The sequence below is a fragment of the Sapajus apella genome, unplaced genomic scaffold (genome assembly GCF_009761245.1).
Source record: "Sapajus apella isolate SASKATOON/1434 unplaced genomic scaffold, GSC_monkey_1.0 scaffold1, whole genome shotgun sequence".
Taxonomy (NCBI): domain Eukaryota; kingdom Metazoa; phylum Chordata; class Mammalia; order Primates; family Cebidae; genus Sapajus; species Sapajus apella.
In genome coordinates this window covers 63,340,176-63,362,317 of record NW_022436941.1, presented here as the reverse complement: position 1 = coordinate 63,362,317, position 22,142 = coordinate 63,340,176, and the positions used below count along the sequence as shown (strand labels likewise).

Sequence of the window (22,142 nt, the reverse complement as noted above, 5' to 3'; positions counted from 1 at the left end):
GGAGGGTCGAGATGGCCGCAGGGAGCAGCCGGCTAGCCGCGCGGCCCCGTTCCAAGGACCCCGCCAGTCTGAGTCACTGACAGCTTCGCGGGTCAACGGCACCCAGAGGAAAAAACGTCTCATTTGGACTCCCCGGCCCGGCAGTGGCCGGCGGCCAGGGCCCCCGGGCGGGGCGGCGCGCACAGAGCTAGAGGGGCTAGCGGCCGACGGCGGAGGGACCGCGGGGAGGGGGCGGCGAGCGGCGGCCGCGTCGAGACTCGCACTGCCCGCCGGGGGGCGCTGTTCCCCGCTCTTCCCGGCGCGCCCGCGCGCACCGGTCCCGCCCCGCCCCGCCCCGCGTCCCGCCCCCGACACAGCGCTCGCGGAGGGGAGCTCGGACCCTGACCTTGCTCGCGGGCAGCCCGCGCTCTGCCCGCCGCGCCAACCGGCTGCCTGACTCGCAGAAGTCAGGAGAAAGGGTAGAGCCGAGCCGCCCGAGGCGGGGTAGCCTCCCGGAGCAGGGCCGCGCCCAGTGCGGGACAATGGGGCCGCGGCGGCTGCTGCTGATGGTGGCCGCCGGCCTCAGTCTGTGCGGCCCGCTGTCCTCCGCCCGCACCCGGGCCCGCAGGCCAGGTGAGTGCTGCGCGGAAATGGGGCGCGCGGGCGGTGGGACGCCGAGGGGAGACTGCGGGGATCCCGGTTGCGCCTTCTCACCCCGCCTCAGTTTCCACCGAAAGCCAAACTCTGGCATTTGGGCTAAGGTCTAGAGTTTTCCCCAGTTACGTTTAGGTGGGGCGTGCCACCCCCTTCGGGGGCCCCATTGGACTCGGTCTTGGAGGATGCGGCTCGCCTGCCACGGGGTGTTGGATACCGAGGAGGATGGAGCGGAAGCCTCCTGGGGGAGCCTGCAGTCCCGCGCTGCACTTGTTATCATTGTGTAGCCTCTTTCTCCCAGGACCACCCCTAAAAGAAAAGATCTCACGTTGCTCCACCAATAAACATTCCGATCTTTTCAATATAAAGTGGAGAACTGCTGCCGCTGAAGTTTTGCTTTGTTGGAATTTTTTTTTTTTGCACATTTTACAGGCTAGAAAAGTGATGAAGAGAAAAGCCCAGGCAGTCTTTTGGCACGTTTAGCAGAGAATCAGTACCGGCGGCCCCCGGCCCGGCCTTGTGTCCAGGAGTTGCTCACAGTGCGAGATATATGGTGACAATAGCAGACGCTCCGCGTGGTAGAGGAGGGGGCGGGAGTGGGGAGGATTTTGTTGTTAAATAGAACCCATTCCTTATAAGTGAGTTGCAGAAAGAGATCCCTCCTCAGGACCGGGCTCCCTGGAACACTGTGGGATCCCAGTATTTCTTAATGCGATTTCTGATCCGCTGCAGGGAGAAGATTGCTCATGTAGAATATTTTCCCCACTAGTAGTTTATTTTTAAGTATCTGGTTACTTGACCAAATAAATAAATTTGATTAATTTATTTGGTCAAATATTTTCTATATCCCTGTCTCCAAAAGCAGGGCAGATGAGTTGTTTTTAGCCTGTAAAGGACTAATTGGGAAGTGAGAAAAGTGATTTTGAATTTCCTAATAACAGTAGTATTTTATAAGCTTTGAGCCATTTGCTTTTCCACGCAGAAGTTGTAGAGGGTTTTCTTGTTATCGCTGAAAGAATGTGCACTCTGTTACTCCCACACTCACAAAACGTGTAGACAAAATCAAGATTAAGAGGTGACAAAGACATAGCATGTTCTCTCCTCTCTTTGTTCACAGTGTTTTGAGATGCTTTTGGGAAAACTAAGAGCTCCAGACAGGGGCCCAGTGTTTTAACAGTCACTAGGCTGCCTGCCTGTAAATTAGTGAGCATTGTTGCGGAGTGTGTTTGTAAGAACACTGAGAACTCCTGAAAAATTGTGTGCGATGCTACGTGATTTCACATTCCATTGTGTAATTTGCTCGATTTAGTTTTGGGACAAGCTCTTGAGAATACAGTGTTTTGTTTGAGATTTGGTTAGTGGAGTGGAGAACAGGACTTATAGAAATGCTGCATCCATTGTAGCCACCGTTTCTCACAGTCACCTCCCAGCAAGGTGTGTCGCCTCATTGGGTAGTGAAGTTAAAGGGTGCTGGTTTCTGCCATGCTTCTTATGTCCTCATGGCAGGAGTGGTGCATGTTAATATGGACAGCGCTGGTGTAGACAGAAAGGCAGGTGGACAAACTTGGCTAGTTTATCAGCACTGAATTCTGGAACCACTTTGGGAGAGAAAGAAGAAAGGAGTATGACAGAAGAAAAGGAGCACTTGCTATGTGCAATATTCCCTGGGCCAGAAGGAATTTTCACTTAGATTGTCTCATTTCACCTTGTCAAAACACCTTGTTAAGGTGGATATTAATCCCCTTTTGCTGATTCTGAAACTAACACTCAAGAGACAGTGGTCGTGGGGTGGGGTCTGTCCACCCATCCTGGGGCTTTGTCTTTAGAAAATTTAAAATGACTAATAAAATCAACCAGAGATAGGTTTACTTTTTATTACCACCATGCACTGGCAGTTCTAAACATTGTCTGTCATAAAGTAGTGGTGCTGGGACTATGAGTGTCTTCCACCCTTGATAGCCACTGCTGTGATAGTTTATTGCCCAGGATTTCCAGCTCTGTGTGCCAAGAGGGGCTGTGAAGCCCTCCCAGGACTAACCCTGCCTACCAAGCTGAGCTTTGCCAAAGTACTTTTCCGACTTTCTGTTCCCACTCTTTTTGGCATTTCCTGCCTTGTCACTTTGTGTGTGTGTCTCATTTTCCCAGCTAAGATGATAAAGTTTTATTTATCCCCATGGTGACTGAAACAAATGTTCACTCAGCAGATAGTTGTTGAGAAATTTGTCAATTTATGAACCAGTTTACATTCCTTTGTCCAGACAATTTAAGTGAGAGGACACATGATCATTAAAAGGGCCAATGTCCTGGCTGGGCACAGTGGCACACGCCTCTAATCCCAGCGCTTTGGGAGGCCGAGGCAGGCGGATCACAAGGTCAGGAGATAAAGACTATCCTGGCTAATACAGTGAAACCCCATCTCCACTAAAAATACAACAACAAAAAATTAGCCGGGCGTGGTGGCACACACCTGTAATCCTAGCTACTCGGGAGGCTGAGGCAGGAGAATCGCTTGAACCCAGGAGGCAGAGGTTGCAGTGAGCCAAGAGTGTGCCATTGCAGTCCAGCCTGGGCAACAGAGTGAGACTCTGTCTCAAAAGGGGGGAGGGGGGGCCACATCCAAGAATAAAAGGTGATGTTTATGAATTTTATAAGGCTTTAGAGGGTTAAAGTGTTCAAGAATAACTGGTGGTAACTATGACACTATGACAGAGAGGACTCGGTGGACAATTCCACTTGCTGCCCTCCTACCTACAGAGTCAAACCCAATTCCATGGCATGGAATGGAGTGTTTCTCCCCTTGCAAGAGGGTTCTCAGCCTCTCTCCAGCCACCTCCTATTACTCACCCTCCAGTTCACCCAGCCCCATCCTCTAGATCCCCCCTTCACAGAGCTATGCTTTCTCTGGCTTCTGTCTGCATGCCACTCCCTCTGTCCAGAATGCCCTCCCCATATCCCATACCTCCCACATTCACGTTTAATTAAAAACAGCTAGTCTCTACAGAACACTGACTACAGCGGACACCCTGCTTAGGGACGTTACACTTACTGTCTTACTTAGCCCATTGAGCAGATGTCGTCCTCATTTTACTGGTTAGGAAAAAGAGACCCAGAATGGTTAAGTCACAAGTTAAGAAAGAGGTAGAATTGGGACTGGGCATAGTGGCCAATGCCTGTAATCCCAGCACTTTGGGAGGCCAAGGTAGGTGGATCACTTGAGGCCAGGAGTTTGAGACCAGCCTGGCCAACATGTTGAAGTAATCTCTACTAAAAATACAAAAATTAGCTGGGTATGGTGATGTGCCTGTAATCCCAGCTACTTGGGAGGCTAAGGCACCAGAATCTCTTGAACCCAGAAGGCAGAGGTTTCTGGGAGCTGAGATGGTGCCACTGCACTCCAGACTGAGTGACAGAGTGAGACTCTATCTAAAAAAAAAAAAGAGATGGAATTGGGAGTTGACTACAGGCCTGTCTCTCCGAAGTGCAGGTTTTCTTTACCACCCCCTGTAGAAAGGAAGCCATTTAAACTCCCAGCCCATCTTACAGTAGAGAAGTAACCCACTGTGCTCCCTAGTACTCCTAGAGACAAAGTCTGTGCCCTATTGCCTTGGTAGCCCAGACCCAGCACAGGGAGGTATTTAGTAAGCATTTATGCATGGATTGTGGCATCCTACCATTTACATTTAACAGATGGTAAGGGGGGCTCTGAATAGATCCCTACTCATGAATATGCTAATTAATCAGATGTTACAGGAGATATTGCTAGTTAGCCTAAACAGAAAGACACAAAACTGAACAGTAGTTCTACCCTAAGCAGACCAGAAAGCTCAATAAAGCCTGAAAGTCAGATTTCTTATGAGCCAGTAAGTAATTTTCTCCCCTACTATATGTCTGTCTGTCTATCTTTCTATCTATCTAATATTTCTTAGTGGCTTTGCCTTTATTTTTATGTAACGTGTCAGCATAGCAGGTTTTCAGGGTCCAAGTGCAGTGGCTCACACCTGTAATCCCAGCACTTTGGGAACCCTAGGCCAGATGATCACTTGAAACCAGCCGAGGCAACATAGTGAGACCCCATCTCTACCAAAAAAATAAAAATTAGCCAGGTAAGCCGGGTGTGGCAGATCACCTGAGGCCAGGAGTTCGAGACCAGCCTGACCAACATGGGGAAACCCCATCTCTACTAAAAATACAAAATTAGCCAGGCATGGTGGCAGATGCCTGTAGTCCCAGCTACTCAGGAGGCTGAGGCAGGAGAATCGCTTGGACCCAGGAGGCGGAGGTTGCAGTGAGCCGAGATCATGCCATTGCACTCCAGCCTGGGCAACAAGAGCAAAACTCCATCTCAAAGCAAAACAAAACAAAAACAATGAGCCAGACACAGTGGTGTGCACCTGTAGTCCCAGCATTCGGGAGACTGGGAGACAGCCTGAGCCCTGGAGTTCAAGATGGTAGTGCCCATGGTCATGCAACTGCACTTTAGCGTAGGCAACAGAGCAGGAGAGATGCTGTCTCCAAAGTATTAAATAAATAAAAATTTAAAGTTTTAATTGTTTATATTTTTAAAAATAAAAATAAAATGGATGTAAAATTCACATAACATACAATTAACCATTTTAAAGTGTACAATTCAGTGGTATGTAGTTCATTTATGGTATACAATGTACCATCCAAACCCCACCTACTTCCAAAACACTGTCATCCCCTGGAAAGGAAACCTGGTCCCACTAAGCAATCACATCCCATTCTCCCTTCCCGCCACCCCCAGGAACCACCAGTTTGCCTTTTGTCTCTATGGATTTACCAATTTTTGATATTTCATATCAATGGAATCACACAATATGTGGTCTTAGTGTCCAGGGAACTTTAACTAGATGGGTTTTGTTGTTGCTGCTGCTGTTGTTGTTTTCTGAGACAAGGTCTAGCTGTGTTACTCAGGTTGGAGTGCAGTGGCGCAAACTTGGCTCACTGCAACCTCTCCCTCCCAACTCAGGCAGTCCTCCTAACTCAGCCTCCGGAGTGCCTGGGCTATAGGCACCTGCCACCACGCCTGGCTTATTTTTGTATTTTTGGTAGAGACGAAGTTTTATCACATTGCTCATGCTGGTCTCAAACTCCTGGGCTCGAGCTATCCATCCACCTTGGCCTCCCAAAATGCTAGGATTACAGGCGTGAGCCACCATGCCCAGTCTTTAACTAGTTTTCACGAGTACCTGGGCTCCCCTTCCATTGTAGATACTCACAAAAACACCCTTGTTAGAAGAGTTACTAGGACCCAGGGCCTTGGTTTATTTTTTACTATGTTGCTAGTATTGAGGATTCCATAGTTTTACCATTCATAATTTTCTGTTTGTTTCATTTTTGTGTGATTTCTTTCATTCTGCTTTTTTCTTTCTTTTGCTTGTGCCTACAACATCATAAATAGCTCTCTCTGTAGACCGATATTATTTTCCCTGGATATGAGCTTTCACTTCCCCAAATACCCTCTCCCACACTGACCTTGTCATGGTACTTGGAGGAAGCCACTTAACGGGCCCAGACAGTCTTATGTACATTATTTGCTTTCAAAAGTTAGTGGCCTTTTGAAACAATGGGAATAATCTGTAATTTGCCCTTGAAAACAAATTTATATAACTTTAGTAAAAGACATTATGTAATCTATTTATATTTCAAGTCTAAGATGAATTAAAAATCAAGTATTATGGTATTGTAGAATAGTGTTTACCAGTACAGTATTTCCATTTTTGCTAACCAACAGTAAGAACTGTAGAAATACCCCTTCCTGACACCTTACACTAAAATTAACTCCAGATGGATTAAAGACTTAAACATAAGGCCTAACACCATAAAAACCCTAGAAGAAAATCTAGGCAAAACCATACAGGACATAGGCATAGGCAAGGACTTCATGATCAAAACACCAAATGCAATGGCAACAAAAGCCCAAGTAGACAAATGGGACCTAATCAAACTCCACAGCTTCTGCACAGCAAAAGAAACAGTCATTAGAGTGAATCGGCAACCAACAGAATGGGAAAAATTTTTTGCAATCTACACATCTGACAAAGGGCTGATATCCAGAATCTACAAAGAACTAAAACAGATTCACAAGAAAAAAACAAACAAGCCCATTTAAAAGTGGGTGAAGGATATGAATAGACACTTTACAAAAGAAGACATACATGAGGCCAACAAACATATGAAAAAATGCTCATCATCACTGGTCATTAGAGAAATGTAAATCAAAACCACATTGAGATACCATCTCATGTCAGTTAGAATGGCGATCATTAAAAAATCTGGAGACAACAGATACTGGAGAGGATGTGGAGAAATAGGAACACTTTTACACTGTTGGTGGGAGTGTAAATCAGTTCAACCATTGTGGAAGACAGTGTGGCGATTCCTCAAGGACCTAGAAATAGAAATTCCATTTGACCCAGCAATCCCATTACTGGATATATATCCAAAGGATTATAAATCGTTCTACTGTAAGGACACATGCACACGAATGTTCATTGCAGCACTGTTTACAATAGCAAAGACCTGGAACTAACCCAAATGCCCATCGATGATAGACTGGACAGGGAAAATGTGGCACATATACACCATGGAATATTATGCAGCCATCAAAAACGATGAGTTTGTGTCCTTTGTAGGGACATGGATGAACCTGGAAACCATCATTCTCAGCAAACTGACACAAGAACAGAAAATCAAATACCGCATGTTCTCACTCATAGGTGGGTGTTGAACAATGAGAACACGTGGACACAGGGAGGGGAGCATCACATTCTGGGGTCTGTTGGGGGGAAATAGGGAAGGGACAGCGGGCGGGGGGCGTGGGGAGTTGGGGATAGATAGCATGGGGAGAAATGCCAGATATAGGTGAAGGGGAGGAAGGCAGCAAATCACACTGCCATGTGTGTACCTATGCAACAATCTTGCATGTTCTTCACATGTACCCCAAAACCTAAAATACAATTTAAAAATTTAAAAAGGACTGTAGAAATAACACTTTACATTGTGATATGGTAGGCATGTGTGTTTTCAATAAATGTGTGTGGGCAATCATAATGTATATGTAAACATGAAACAAAAGTTTTACCAAACAGCAGTCACCTTTTTGTGCATTTTTTTGCATTTTGATATTTTCTACTCTATATTTCATTTTTAATGCTTATTGCAATCCTGTGAATTGATTTCATAGCCATTACTAAATCTCTACCATATTTAAAACATAATGCAGCAGATATGGTGAATTTTCCTGTGGTAGCCAAATCCAAGTCCTTATTAGCTTTTCAAGAAGAGTTCTGTTTTCCTGGAACTGTTGTTCATTATTGTTCTTATCATATCTAGAACCTAATATTTGAGTTCAGATTTACAAACTGCAGGAGGAATTGGATAGGGTTGGGGAATAGGGCTGCTTTGTACAGTACTAATAGTACTTTGTATGGTAGCAAGCTCTCCCCATCCCCAACCCTGTGGAGGAATTGGTGATCGTTAATATCCTTGACTATTAATTAGTTTTCACTTTAGCTAGATGTCTTATTGCAGAGTAAAGAGCAGCATTCCCAAGACAGAGAGCTCAGGGCCTGTAACTTTTGGTAGAGAACAGACCTGGAGGAATGGGGAAAGCCAGGGAATGAAAGTTGTTTCCAGGCAAGACCTGCTTGGATCCTCACCCCACATCAGGCTCTGGCCTCCAGGTTGCTCCAGGCAAGAGCCCACACACCTTCCTTATGTAGCCTTCATGTCTGCTGTGGTGTTGGGTACACCTGCGTTTATTTCCCTGTAACTTCCCTTCTCCCAGCTTCCTCTTAGGCTTGCTTTCCTATGCTTCCAGAGGAGTTCCTGCTCCTGGACGTGGAATGGGAGGAGAGGAGGCGTCATACTGGCAGCTTCTTCTGACCCCCCCAGTCAATCAAGAAGTCTACCTTTAGGCTGGGCACGGGAGGCTGAGGCACAGATCACTTGATGTCAGGAGTTGGAAACCAGCCTGGCCAACATGGTGAAACCCTGTCGCTACTAAAAATACAAAAATTAGCCAGGTGTGTGGTGGGCACCTGTAATCCCAACTACTTGGGAGGCTGAGGCAGGAGAATCAATTGAACCTGGGAGGCAGAGGTTGCAGTAAGCCAAGATCATGCCACTGCACTCCAGTCTGGGAGGCAGAGTGAAATTCCATATCAAATATATATATATGTATATATTACCTTTAATTCTGCTTTCTCTGTAGCAGAGATTTTTGTTCACTTACTGCTCTTGCATCTGCTCCATCTAGAACAGTGTTTTAAAGATGTTTTTCTGTTTTGTCCTTGAATGTCTCCCTGCTATCTCTGTCCTGTCTGTAAGGGCCAGGTTATTGGTGTGTACAGTTGGTGTGCAGCCAAATTCACCAGGACTCCAGAATTCCTAAGCAGCAGTTTTGGGCATCATCACATTAAGCTATTCATTCACATGTCCACATACTGCCTACTGTAGCTAAAAGGATGAGCAGATTCATTTGTTTGGTGAAATGCTAAGAGAAAAAGATGGTATTCGTTTAGGAGTAGGTCATGAATCACGTTTTTAAAGAGAGAATAGTGTGGTGTGGTCAAAGGGTATGACCTTTGGAGCTAGGCAGATCTCGGCTCCTCTACTTCATAGCTGTGTGACTTTGGATTAGTTACTTAGCATCTCTGTACCTCCATGTTGTCATTTATAAAATGGTAGTTGTAATGCTCATTTCATAGAAATATTAGAGTTATATCAACTAAGGCAAGTGAAGTGTCTGGCATATAGTAGATGCTCAAAAAAATGATAACTTTTTTTGTACACCAATGCTTCCATATTCTAGAAAAGCTTTTGAAGAGTTGATACCAAATAAATTCTCTAAATATAAGGCTATCTTCACACAAACATGACAAAAGAAAAACAAAAGCAAAAGCCCTTGCCCTTAACTTCTAGTGGCAAATAAACATGCAAAAAATATTTGTTTTTTTTTAACTTTTATTATGGAAGTTTTCAAACATACCCAAAAATGAACAGTATAATTACTCCCCATACCCATCACCCAGCTTCAACATTATTTGCATATGACCAATCTAGTTTTATCTAAACCCTCAACTTTCCTCCTCCCCGAGCTGTATAATTTTAATGCAAATCCCAGATATCATATTATATCATTCATAAAGACATCAGTAAACATCCTTAGAGATAAGAACTATTTTTTTTCACATAACCACATCAATAATACCTAAAAATAAATAATTCCTTTTTTTTTTTTTTTCCCCGAGACGCAGTCTTACTCTGTTGCTAAGGCTGGAGTCCAGTGGTACAATCATGGCTCACCGCAGCCTCAACCTCCTGGGCCCAAGCAGTCCTTCCGCCTCAGCCTCCAAAGTAGCTGGGAGTCCAGGCACACACCACTACGACCGGCTAATTTTTGTATTTATTTTAGTAGAGATAGGGTTTCGCTTCGTTGCCCAGGCGATCTGGAACTCCTGGGCGCAATCAGTCCTCCTGCCTTGGCTTCCCAAAGTTTTGGCATTACAGGTGTGAGCCACCGTGCCCAGCCTAACAATTCCTTAATATCATCTGGTAGTCAGTCAGTGTTCATAGTTTCCTTATTGTCTCCTAAATACCTTTTAACAGCTGGTTTGTTTGAATCAGGTTCAAATAAGGTCCACCATTATATTTTAATCTGTAACTGTCCACCCCACCCCTTTTTTATTGCTATTTATTTGTCAAAGAAACCAAGCCATCTCTCTTACTTTTCTACATACTGGATCCAGCTGACTGCATCTTCAACCCGTGGAGCTTAGCATGTATGAAATGTTTCAATTCATTTCCATCGTTATTCTTTTGATGATCAAATTGTCACTTCTTTGGTCAATAGGAGCCCTTTCAGATTGACTCTAGTCTTTTTGAACTAACCCTGATATTCTTTGAAGCTATTCAGTGTTTATCTTGTGTATTTCCTTCTCCAGATCTGGAACTAGCCATTTCTTTAAGGAGCCCCAGTTCTTTTCATTGGAAAATGGTGTTTGAATCTGAAGTAATGCCACTGTTTTCCACTTAGAGAGTTAGTGTGTTTCTGTTATTTTTCTATCGTCCTCCTTTTCATTGTGTTTCTGTTATTTTTCTGTCGTCCTTATCTTTAGCCTGTAGTGTTGTTTCAAATGTGCTCCTTGTGAGAATGTGGGCAAAGTCCTGGGACTTCTGCTTTGTTAATTCTCAAAAAGCATGAGCCCCGTAGGGCAGAACTATGAGTCAAAACCAAGGCTTGGTGTATCATGGAATGCTGGGGTGGTGTCAATCCCAGGATCAAATGGGACATTCAGAGAGCCTCTAGTCACCCCTCTGCTTCCAGGACAGATCTCATCAAGGTCAGAAAAAGTGTTACCGAACTCACTAATTTTTTAAAATCTCCAGAGTTAAATAAAGAGTCTGTATTTAAACTTATAATTTGCTGTATTTGATAACAAAACTACTCTAGAGCAATTTAGAGAAGGCTAAATTAAGCAAAACTTAGCAAATAGTGTGAGAACTGAATTTAGGACTTCTGCTGCCTTTTTTGTGAAACCATAGCTTAACAACAACAAAAAACACACAAAGATGAATGATGAGAGTTTTTGGCACCCTGACAAGCACTTTCTCTTTGACCTGCACTGTGCTAGGACTAGAGGAAAAGTGAGATACTTAAATTCAAATTTCAGCCTAAGGGTCATGAGCTACTTGGAATTATCTAGTCACCTTTGCACTGGTTTTGTTCTTTCTTTGATGCTGGTATGTATTACATTTTTTCCTTTTTTTTTTCTGACACTCTTTAATTTCACAAAAAAACAGAATATCAAACGTATATTGGCAAGAAAAGGTAACACCTTAGGCAGTGATATTTAACCAAGGGATTATACATTCTTCCTGAACTCCAGCCTATAAAAATTTCATGTTTCCACAAGTATAATGTTTCTGTCAGAAGTACTGTACTGCCTGAGGGCTAAACAAGTACTTATTGCCCAAGTACTAAATATTGAGTAAAGTCTAGTGACAGTTTTATTTTCAGACTAAGTGATAGTATCTGGGGAGCTTAGTTATGAGTATTTATTCACATTGTATTAGTCTCTCATATCATCTTGATTCATGTATGTAAGTGTGCATGTTCATGTGCACTTTTTCCCCCTCTGTGCATCACAGAAGTCCATAATCTGGGCAGGCGTCCAAAACTGCAGAGGAGAATTGCATTATTTTAAGGTTCCTCCACAGGTGCAGTGGCTCATGCCTGTAATCCCAGCACTTTGGGAAGCCAAGGCGGGTGGATCACTTGAGGCCAGGAGTTCGAGACCAGCCTAGCCAGCATGGTGAAACCCCATCTCTACTAAAAATACAAAAATTAGCTGGGCATGGTGGTGCACACTTGTAATCCCAGCTACTTGGGAGGCTGAGGCAGGAGGATCACTTGAACCAGGGAGGCAGAAGTTGCAGTGAGCCTAGATCGCACCACTGCACTCCAGCCTGAATGACAGAGAAAGACTCCATCTCTAAATAAATAAATAAATAAATAAATAAAAGGTTTCTCTAGATCGGCATTTTTGTGTATGCATGGGGTTTTTTTTTGTGATATTAAAGTGCCAGAACCACAAACAAAAATCTAAAATATTTTAAAAGTGCCGGTAGCCATTCATTCTTTTCTTTCACTTCCCACACACTCATCATGATTTTGAGGATAGCTTCACATCCACAGGGGCAATTGGTGCCAAGGCTTCTGTGTGACTGGGGCAAAGTGAACACAGAGTAAGTTACATGCATTGCAAAGGTAAGAGAGTGATACTTCCAGAAAAGCTTGTGAATTCAAAATTTGATTTATAGGTCTGAACCTTAGAGCTATAGAATTTACAACTTGTTCATTCCCTCACTGTACTAAAAAACTATAAACATTGCTAGGTAGGAGGCAAGATGAACCTAAATTTTATTTTAATTTAAAATAATTAAGTGAGCAAATAATTGGGTATAAAAGCACACTACATGGAAGTGGGAGAGGAAGGATAATAGTAATTTCTTAAACTGCTTAATTGTTAAAGTTTCCAAAGTGAATGTATATCCTATTTCACACGGGGTGCTCCAGTGGCCAGATTTGTAGGCCAGACAAGCATTAGAATCCCATTTTAATGATTCTGAGCTAAATTCAGAGAGGTTAAGTGATCCCTGACCAGAGTCAATATTAGAATACAAATATGTGCCTACCACATGCAAGACACTGTGCTGGAGGTTCAGAGATTAACGGGAACAGTTCCTACCATTAAGAATCACCCGGGAGGCAGAGGTTGTGGTTTGCCGAGATTGGGCCATTGCACTCCAGCCTGGGGCAACAAGAGCAAAACTTAGTCTCAAAAAAAAAAAAACGTTAAGAATCGATCTGGACACATTCATTCATCACTGGAGACATTCGTTCCTTCCCTGTGACAGATCTGCCGGGCCACCCCTTCATTATCTGGAGACTGTCTCCTAACTTTGCTTAGGTAGCTTGACCTCAGCCCTACACTGCCAGGCTCTACTCTGTTGTCTTTTTGTCTCTGAGTTGGTACTACTCTAGCTTTGCTCTCCATTTTGGAAATAGATGCCAACATATTGTATTTTATTTTCTATTTCTAGAATTTCCTGATATTGTAATTCTTTGCTGATATTTCCTATTTTCATTTCAATGAAATATATATATGTAAGTAGATTGATTGCACAGGTTATAATAAATTCTTCAAAATCCTTATCTGCTAATTCCAACATCTGAGTCAACTTGAAATTGGTTTCCGCTGATTGTCTTTTTACTTAAGACTGGGTCACTTTTTTTTTTCTCTTTTTTTCTTTTTTCTTTTTTTTTTTTTGACAGAGCCTTGCCCTGTTGCCCAGGCTGGAGTGCAATGGTATAATAATAGCTCACTGCAGCCTCAATCTCCCAGGCTCAAGCTGTCCTCGCACTTGGGCTTCCCAAAATGCTGAGATTACAGGTGTGAGCCAGCATGCCTGATGGCCCTGTTTTTCTTTTATTTCACACAAAAATATATATATATTTATACTGTATAACAATGTTTTGAAATATGCATACCTTGTGGGATGACTAAATCAAACTCATAGCATATATTACCTCAAATGCTTATCATTTTTTGTGGTGAGAACACTTAAAGTCTACTCTCTTAGCCGCTATCAAGTATATAACGCATTGTTATTAACTATAGTCACAGTGCTGTACAAAAGAGTTTCTTTTTAACGTATTCCTTTTTGTTGTTGTTATTGTTGTTTGAGATGGAGTTTTGCTCTTGTTGCCCAGGCTGGAGTGCAATGGCATGACCTTGACTCACCGTACCCTCTGCTTCCTGGGTACAACAATTCTCCTGTCTCAGCCTCTCAAGTAACTGGGATTACAGGCATGTGCCACCACACCCAACTAATTTTGTACTTTTAGTAGAGACGGAGTTTCTCCGTGTTGATCAGGCTGTTCTCAAACTCCCAACCCCAGGTGATCCACCCACCTCAGCCTCCCAAAGTGCTGCAATTACAGGTATGAGCCACTGGGCCCAGCCTAAATTTATTCTTTTTAAAAGAAATTTTGTATCCTTTGACCACTGCCTCCCCAGTCTACCCTACCCACCCGTCCAACGCCAGACTTTAGTAACCACCATTTTATTCTCTGCTTCTATGAGTTCAAGTGTTTTAGATTCCACATGTAAGTGAGATCATCCTATATCTGTCTTTCTGTGCCTGGCTTATTTCACTTAACATAATGTTCTGTCAGCTCATCCATGTTGTTGCAAATGGCGAATTTCCTTCTTTTTTAAGGCTGAATATTATTCCACTGTGTATATATACCGTATTTTTTATTCATTCATATATCAGTGGACACCTAGTTTGATTCCATAACCGGGCTATTATAAATAACGCTGCAGTGAACATGAGATTGCAGCTAGCTCTCTGACATCCTGATTTTATTTCCTTTGGATATATGCCAATAGTGGAATTGCTGTATCATATGGTAGTTCTGTTTTTCGTTTTAGAGGAAACTTCAAACTGTTTTTCTTAATGGCTATGCCAATTTAAATTCCCACCGTCAGTATACAAGGGTTCCCTTTCCCCATAACTTCACCAACACTTACTTTCATCTTTTTGGTACTAGCCATTCCAATGGGTGTGAAGTGATAACTCGCGTGGTTTTAGTGTTCATTTCCTTGATTAGTGATGTTGAGCATTTTTTCATATTCTTGTTGGCTGTTTGTATGTCTTCTTTTGAAAAATGTCTATTCAGGTCCTTTGCCCATTTTTAAATCAGGTTATTTGTTATCTTGCTGTTGAGTTATATGAGTTCCTTATATATTTTGGATATTAACCCTTTATCAGATGTGTGGTTTGCAAATATTTGCTCTCGTTTCATAAGTTTTCTCTTCACTGTTGATTGTTCACTTTGCTGTGCAGAAGCTTTTTAGTTAGATGCAGTCTCACTTGTCTACTTCTCCTTTTCTTGCCTGTGCTTTTATGGTCATTACAAAAAACTATTGCTCAGAACAATGTAATAAAGCTTTTCCTCTGTGTTTTCTTCTAGTATTTTTACAGTTTCAGGTCTTATGTGTAAGCCATTAATCTATTTTGAGTTGGTTGTTTATATAGTGTGAGAGAAAGGCAACAAGAGGTCCAGAGTTTATCACTTTTGTATATAGGGAGGTTGGATCTGGTGATATGGTTTGGTCTGTGTTTCCCACCTAAATCTCATCTTGTAGCTCCCGTAATTCCAACATGTTATAAAAGGGACCCAGTGGGAGATGACTAAATCATGGGGACAGGTCTTTTCCATGCTATTCTCATGATAGTGAATGCGTCTCTCAAGATCTGATTATTATAAAAACAAGAGTTTCCCTGCACAAGCTCTCTCTTTGCCCACTGCCATCCATGTAAGATGTGACTGACTTGCTCCTCCTTGCCTTCTGCCATGATTATGAGGCCTTCCCAGCCACATGGAATTATAAGTTCAATAAACTGTTTTCCTGTATAAATTACAGGAAAAAAATCCTCTGGATTTTGTTATATTCCTTCAAAGAGTGTTGGTGTTTTTGCTTTAGCAGCCAGTTAACTTGGTTCTACTCAAATGTTAGACTCTTTCTCTCTTGAGCAGAAGCTCAAATATCACTTCAGTTCTTTTATCTTTAGCAGAGGTATTTCTCATCTTCCCTACACATGCATAGTTCATGGGTCACCCAAACCCTGGGACAGAATTTACACTGAAATTTAGGGTTCCCTCTCTCTGACTTTTCCTTTCTAGGATTCTCTCCTAACTTTGCAGTGACTGTGTTTGCCCTGAACTCTGTCCTCTGGTTCTGTAGGCCAAAAAGATTACAGATTAAAAAAAAAAAAAAAGCAATAAAAACATAAAACAAACAAAAAAGAAAGACTACAGATTTTCCATCTGGGCTTTAGTCATGCTTTATTTTATATAGACACTGCTGTTGTATAGGAAAAGCTATTTTCCTCAAACTGTTTTCTCTTACACAGCACTTCATTCAGTCCTTCTGACTCCACATGGCTGGAGCTTGTTTCCCCATATACCAAGCAACCAGTTCTCCTGCAGATTCTCCAGTGGACACCAGCTGGGTGTCCTCGAATAAAACTCAACTCTGACACTATCTACCTCTAATATAATTCAATTCTGACACTGTCTATCTACCTGGAGATAGAGTCAGATTCCACAGATTAAGGGCTCAGTCTCAAAAACTGCCTTCTGCTTCAGGTGCCAGTCATAACTTCTGGCCACACTGTACATTGGGAGTTCCTAAGGCCCCCTACTCAGATTTGATTAATTTGCTAGCTTGGTTAATAGAACTCAGGGAAGCACTTTACTCACCTTTATCCATTCATTATAAAGAATATTACAGGGGATACAGATGAACAGCCACATGGTAGAGAGGCATAGGGCAGGGTTTGTGGGAAGGAGCACAGAGCTTTCATGCCTTCTCTTGGGCACCACCTTCCAGGAACCTCCATGTGTTCACCTATCCAGAATCCCTACCCCTAAATCCATCTTTTGGGGTTTTTATAGAGCCTTCATTTCATAGATATGATTGATTACATCAATGGCCATTGGTATTCAACTTAACTTTCAGCCCCCTCACTTCCTTAGAACTTGAGGGGTGGAGTTGAAATACCAGCTCCCATTCTAAAGCCATATAGGGGTCTCCACCACCAGTAGCTGCCATTACAGCAGTAGCTTGGTCTCCTTCCAAGTAGCTGGGATTACACCCGGCTAGTTTTATTTTTAGGGTTCCACCATGTTAGCCAGGCTGGTCTCAAACTCCCAACCTCAGATAATCTACCAGAGTGCTAAGATTACAGTCATTAGCCACTGCACTCAGCCTCAAGATAACCTTTTTTAAATTACAAGGATTTTAGGAGCTGAATATCAGGAAATGGGAAGACCAAATGTATTAGTCTGTTCTCATGCAGCTGATAAATACATATCTGAGACTGGGTGACTTATAAAGAAAAAGGCCAAGCATGATGGCTCATTCCTGTAATCCCAGCACTTTGGGAGGCCAAAGTGGGCGGATCACCTGAGGTCAGGAGTTTGAGACCAGCCTGGCCAACATGGTGAAACCCCATCTCTATTAAAAATACAAAAAAATTAGCTGGGTATGGTGGCACGTACCTATAGTCCCAGCTACTTGGGAGGCTGAGGCAGGATAATCGCTTGAACCTGGGAGGCAGAGGTCGCAGTGAGCCAAGATCGTACCACTGCACTCCAGCCTGGGCGACAGAGTGAGACTCCAAATCAAAAAAAGAAACGAAAAGAAAAAGAGGTTTAATGGACTCACAGTTCCATGTGGCTTGGGAGGTCTCATAACCATGGTGAAAGGTAAAAGGCATGTCTTAGATGGCAGCAGGGAAGAGAGAATGAGAGCTAAGCGAAAGTGGTCTCCCTTATAAAACCATAAGATTTCATGAGACTTACTACCATGAGAACAGTATGGGGGAAACCTCCTCGATGATTCAGTTATCTCCCACTGGGACCTCACACAACACGTGGGAATTATGGGAGTACAATTCAAGATGAGATTTTTGGGTGGGGACACAGCCAAACCATATCACCAAATACGTATTTCATAGTATCACAGGCACCAACATCATCCTTCTTTCTAGCTAAAAGTCACTGAAAACAAGAAACTCACCAAGTGCCATTCTTTCTTCCAAGATTCACCACTCGATTTCTCCACTCTCCCCTTCCACCACCTGAGCAATCTAAATGCCTCAGGTCATTGATTTCATAAGCGGACGAGGTGGAGAAGGAATTTAGAGTTTAACGTTGTTATCGAAGGGATGGTTGGCTCTAACAGAACTTAAGGAGCCATGCCAGAAGCAGAAAGCTCTCTTTTGTTGCATCATGCCCCTCTCTATAAGTTTTGTTTCCAGGAAAGGTTCCACTGCTGAAAAACAAAACCAAAAGTTTGAAAATTCACTGTATCTATCCAACTTTTTGCCAATTTTTTTTTTTTAAGAGACAAGGTCTCACTCTGTCACCGAAGCTGGAGTATAGTGGTATGATCGTAGTTCATTGTAACCTTGAAATCCTAGGCTCAAGCAATCCTCCCACTTCAGCCTCCTGAGTATCTAGGACACAGGCAAGTGCCACTATGCCTGGCTAATTGTTTTAATTTTTAATTTTTGTAGAGACGGGGTCTTGCCATGTTGCCTCAGCTGGTCTCAACCTCCTGGGATAACAGGCATGACCCAGCACACATAGCCTCTGCCAATATTTAAATCCTCTAACATTACTTCTAAGTGACTTGTGTGTCCAGCCTTTGTTGTGAGCACTTCCAGTAACACAGACTTTGCCTTTTTTCCTCTGTGGTTTGTCTCTTCTGTCTTCCCTCCTCAGCTTCCCAAGACCCAACAAAGGCTTTTTTGTCTGTTTCTCTTCAATGGCAGAATTTTAGCAAAGCTCATTGGGAGCAAGAGCTGACTGAATTTCAGCGGCTAAATGTTGCTTTTCTTTGATGAGCATTTCAAATGGACCTTTTTGGTGGGAAAGGACGTGTACAGCTGAGCCTTTATTTTGATATCTGGTTGATACTCCAGAAACCTTGGTTGGCTTGGCACAAGGGGCCAAGAACATCTGCCGCTCTGCTGCCCAGCTCAGGAAAGAGGCATAAGAATGACTGAGGTGATGGGCACCTTGTGGCTATGTTAGGAGGTAACCCCAGGGATTGTGGCTTGGACCCAGATATAGTGAGAGATTTCTACATTCTCCTGTGTAAGCAAACTGAAGACTATAGGGGAAAACTACTGTCATGGACAATGGTCGTAGAATTGGGAGTCCTGAGTCCCATTATGAACTTGCCTCTAACTCTATAACCTTTAAGAAATCCCCTCTGGTGGCATGCGCCTGTAATCCTAGCTACACAGGAGGCTGAGGCAAGAGAATCGCTTGAACCCGGGAGGCAGAGGTCGCAGTGAGCCAAGATCACACCACTGTACTCCACTCTGGGCGACAGAGTGAGATTCTGTCTCAGGAAAAAAAAAAAGAAAGAAAGAAATTTCCTCAACTTTCTATGTGGATTTTTCCATTGAAAAGGGACAAGTTTCATGGATGGCTACAAACTAAATGGAGGAAATGTGCATGTGAAGACATATGGAGGAAAGAGAAGCCATCGAAACTGGGAGTGAATTGTTTATATAGACAGTGGCTAGTGTAGAAATCACTGATTGATTCATTTATGTCAAGTACTCAGCCTTTCCTGATGTCTTCGGGGTAACTCTCATTCACCTGTGTCTCTTTGAGGGGCAGAGTTTTAGAAGTGTTTGCTTATATCAAGACAAATGTTGCACAGTATTTTCAGTTGGCTTACTCTCCACCAAAGTCTATCTATGCCTCTTCTGCTCTTTACCACCCACTCTCCTGATAAGAAAACATAAAACAAACAAAAGTAAAACACGCTGTCCACTTGTTGCTTTTGCCTTGTTGATGCATTCACTTCTTATATTTACAAATTTTTTTATTTTATTTTTCAGGGTCAGAAGCAACAAATGCCACCTTAGGTCTTCGGTCATTTTTTCTCAGGAATCCCGATGATAAATATGAACCATTTTGGGAGGATGAGGAGAAAAACAAAAGCGGGTTAACTGAATACAGATCAATCTCCATCAATAAAAGCCATCCTCTTCAAAAACCACTGCCTGCGTTCATCTCAGAAGATGCCTCCGGATATCTGACCAGCTCCTGGCTGACACTCTTTGTCCCTTCCGTGTACACGGGTGTGTTTGTGGTCAGCCTCCCACTAAACATCATGGCCATCATTGTGTTCATCCTGAAAATGAAGGTCAAGAAGCCGGCGGTGGTGTACATGCTGCACCTGGCCACGGCAGACGTGCTCTTTGTGTCTGTGCTCCCCTTTAAGATCAGCTATTACTTTTCCGGCAGTGATTGGAAGTTTGGGTCTGAATTGTGTCGCTTCGTCACTGCAGCGTTTTACTGTAACATGTACGCCTCCATCATGCTCATGACAGTCATAAGCATTGACCGGTTTCTGGCTGTGGTGTATCCCATCCAGTCCCTCTCCTGGCGTACTCTGGGAAGGGCTTCCTTCACTTGTCTGGCCATCTGGGCTTTGGCCATTGCAGGGGTAGTGCCTCTGCTCCTCAAGGAGCAAACCATCCAGGTGCCCGGGCTCAACATCACCACCTGTCATGATGTACTCAACGAAACTCTGCTTGAAGGCTACTTTGCCTACTACTTCTCAGCCTTCTCTGCCGTCTTCTTTTTTGTGCCGTTGCTCATTTCCACAGTCTGTTATGTGTCTATCATTCGATGTCTTAGCTCCTCCACAATTGCCAACCGCAGCAAGAAGTCCCGGGCTTTGTTCCTGTCAGCTGCCGTTTTCTGCATCTTCATCATTTGCTTCGGACCCACAAACATCCTCCTGATTGCGCACTACTCGTTCCTTTTTCACACTTCTACCACAGAGGCTGCCTACTTTGCCTACCTCCTCTGTGTCTGTGTCAGCAGCATAAGCTGCTGCATCGACCCCCTGATTTACTATTACGCTTCCTCTGAGTGCCAGAGGTACCTCTACAGTATCTTATGCTGCAGAGAAAGTTATGATCCCAGCAGTTATAATAGCAGTGGGCAGTTGGTGGCAAGTAAAATAGATACCTGCTCTAGTAACCTGAATAACAGCATATACAAAAAGCTGTTAACTTAGGAAAAGGGACTGCTGGGAGGTTAAAAAGAAACGTTTATAAAAGTGGATAACTTGAGTATTCTATTAGTCCCTGCCCAAACTGTATTGACTTCACCCCCTAAAACAACAGATGTACGACTTGCATGCCTGCTTTTTATGGGAGCCATCCAGCATCTGTTTTTGTTAATTATCAGAAAGATAACAGGATTAGAAGACCGTGTTATTCCAAGGGTATATTGCCAATGCTACAGTAATAACTGAATGTCACTTTTGGATATAGCTAGATGACATATACATATTTATACGTGTATATGTATGTAGATGTATACGTACACATATATTATTGCAGTGCAGTTTAGAATAGGCAGTTTGAAACCCTCTTTTCTTCCCTCCCAGCAATTAGAGAAATAATCTCTGATTCTCTGATTTTAAGTCTAGGGTGGTAGAGTTTAGCCCTGAACATTTGAAGATGTTTATCAACAGTGAGAGACTTCATAGTTTGGGCTTGTACCACTTTTGCAAATAAGTGTATTTTGAAATTGTTTGACAGCAAGGTTTAAGTTATCGAGGGATAAGACTTAGTATTATCTGTGTGTAGAAGTTCTAGTGTTTTCAGTTTTAAACATATCCAAGTTTGAATTCCTAAAATTATGGAAACAGATGAAAACCCCCTGTTTTGATATGGGTAGTATTTTTTACATTTTATACATGGTATACATAAGCCAAACTGAACCTAAGTCCTCTAGTGAAGGTACACTGGCTTTCAGAGTAGCCTATTCCTGAGAGCTGCATGCGTCTGCCCCTGATGGAGGACTCAGAGCAGCAGACACATGCCTGGGCCATGTCAGACACAGATTGGCCAGAAACCCTCCCGCTGAGCCTCGCAGAAAGCAGTGAGACTGGGGCCACCACATTTGCTCCTTCCCCATGGGATCGGCTGTGAACCGATCATGTTTATGAGAAACTGGCAAAGCAGAATGTGATATCCTAGGAGGTAATGACCGTGAAAAACTTCTCTACCCATCTTAAAAACAATGAAAGAAGGCATGGACTTCTGGATGCCCGTCTACTGGGTGTAAACACATTCAGTAGTTGTCTTGAAAGGTCAGTTCTGATATGGAAGTACCCATTAAGTGCTCTGGGCACTCAGATAGGTGCTGGGTGTACAGAGTGGAATAAGACTGAGACCTGCCCTCAGAAGCAAAGTAGATGACAGATAGAGTGTGATGTATGTGTAATAAATGTTTCACACAAGCAAGGCCTGTCAGCTAAAGAACTTTGAAACTTTGGGTTACTATTTCTTGTGGTTATAACTTAAAG

At 43.2% G+C, this 22,142-nt stretch overlaps 1 protein-coding gene across 1 annotated transcript; it reads left to right on the top strand.

The window, feature by feature from the left end:
• Positions 1 to 258: 258 nt before the first annotated feature.
• F2R (coagulation factor II thrombin receptor) lies at positions 259 to 22,138 on the top strand. The gene is made up of 2 exons (XM_032277943.1): positions 259 to 612; positions 19,654 to 22,138. The coding sequence occupies exons 1-2, from the start codon at positions 522 to 524 to the stop codon at positions 20,841 to 20,843; spliced, it is 1,281 nt and encodes a 426-aa protein (XP_032133834.1). The 5' UTR covers positions 259 to 521; the 3' UTR covers positions 20,844 to 22,138.
• Positions 22,139 to 22,142: the final 4 nt, after the last annotated feature.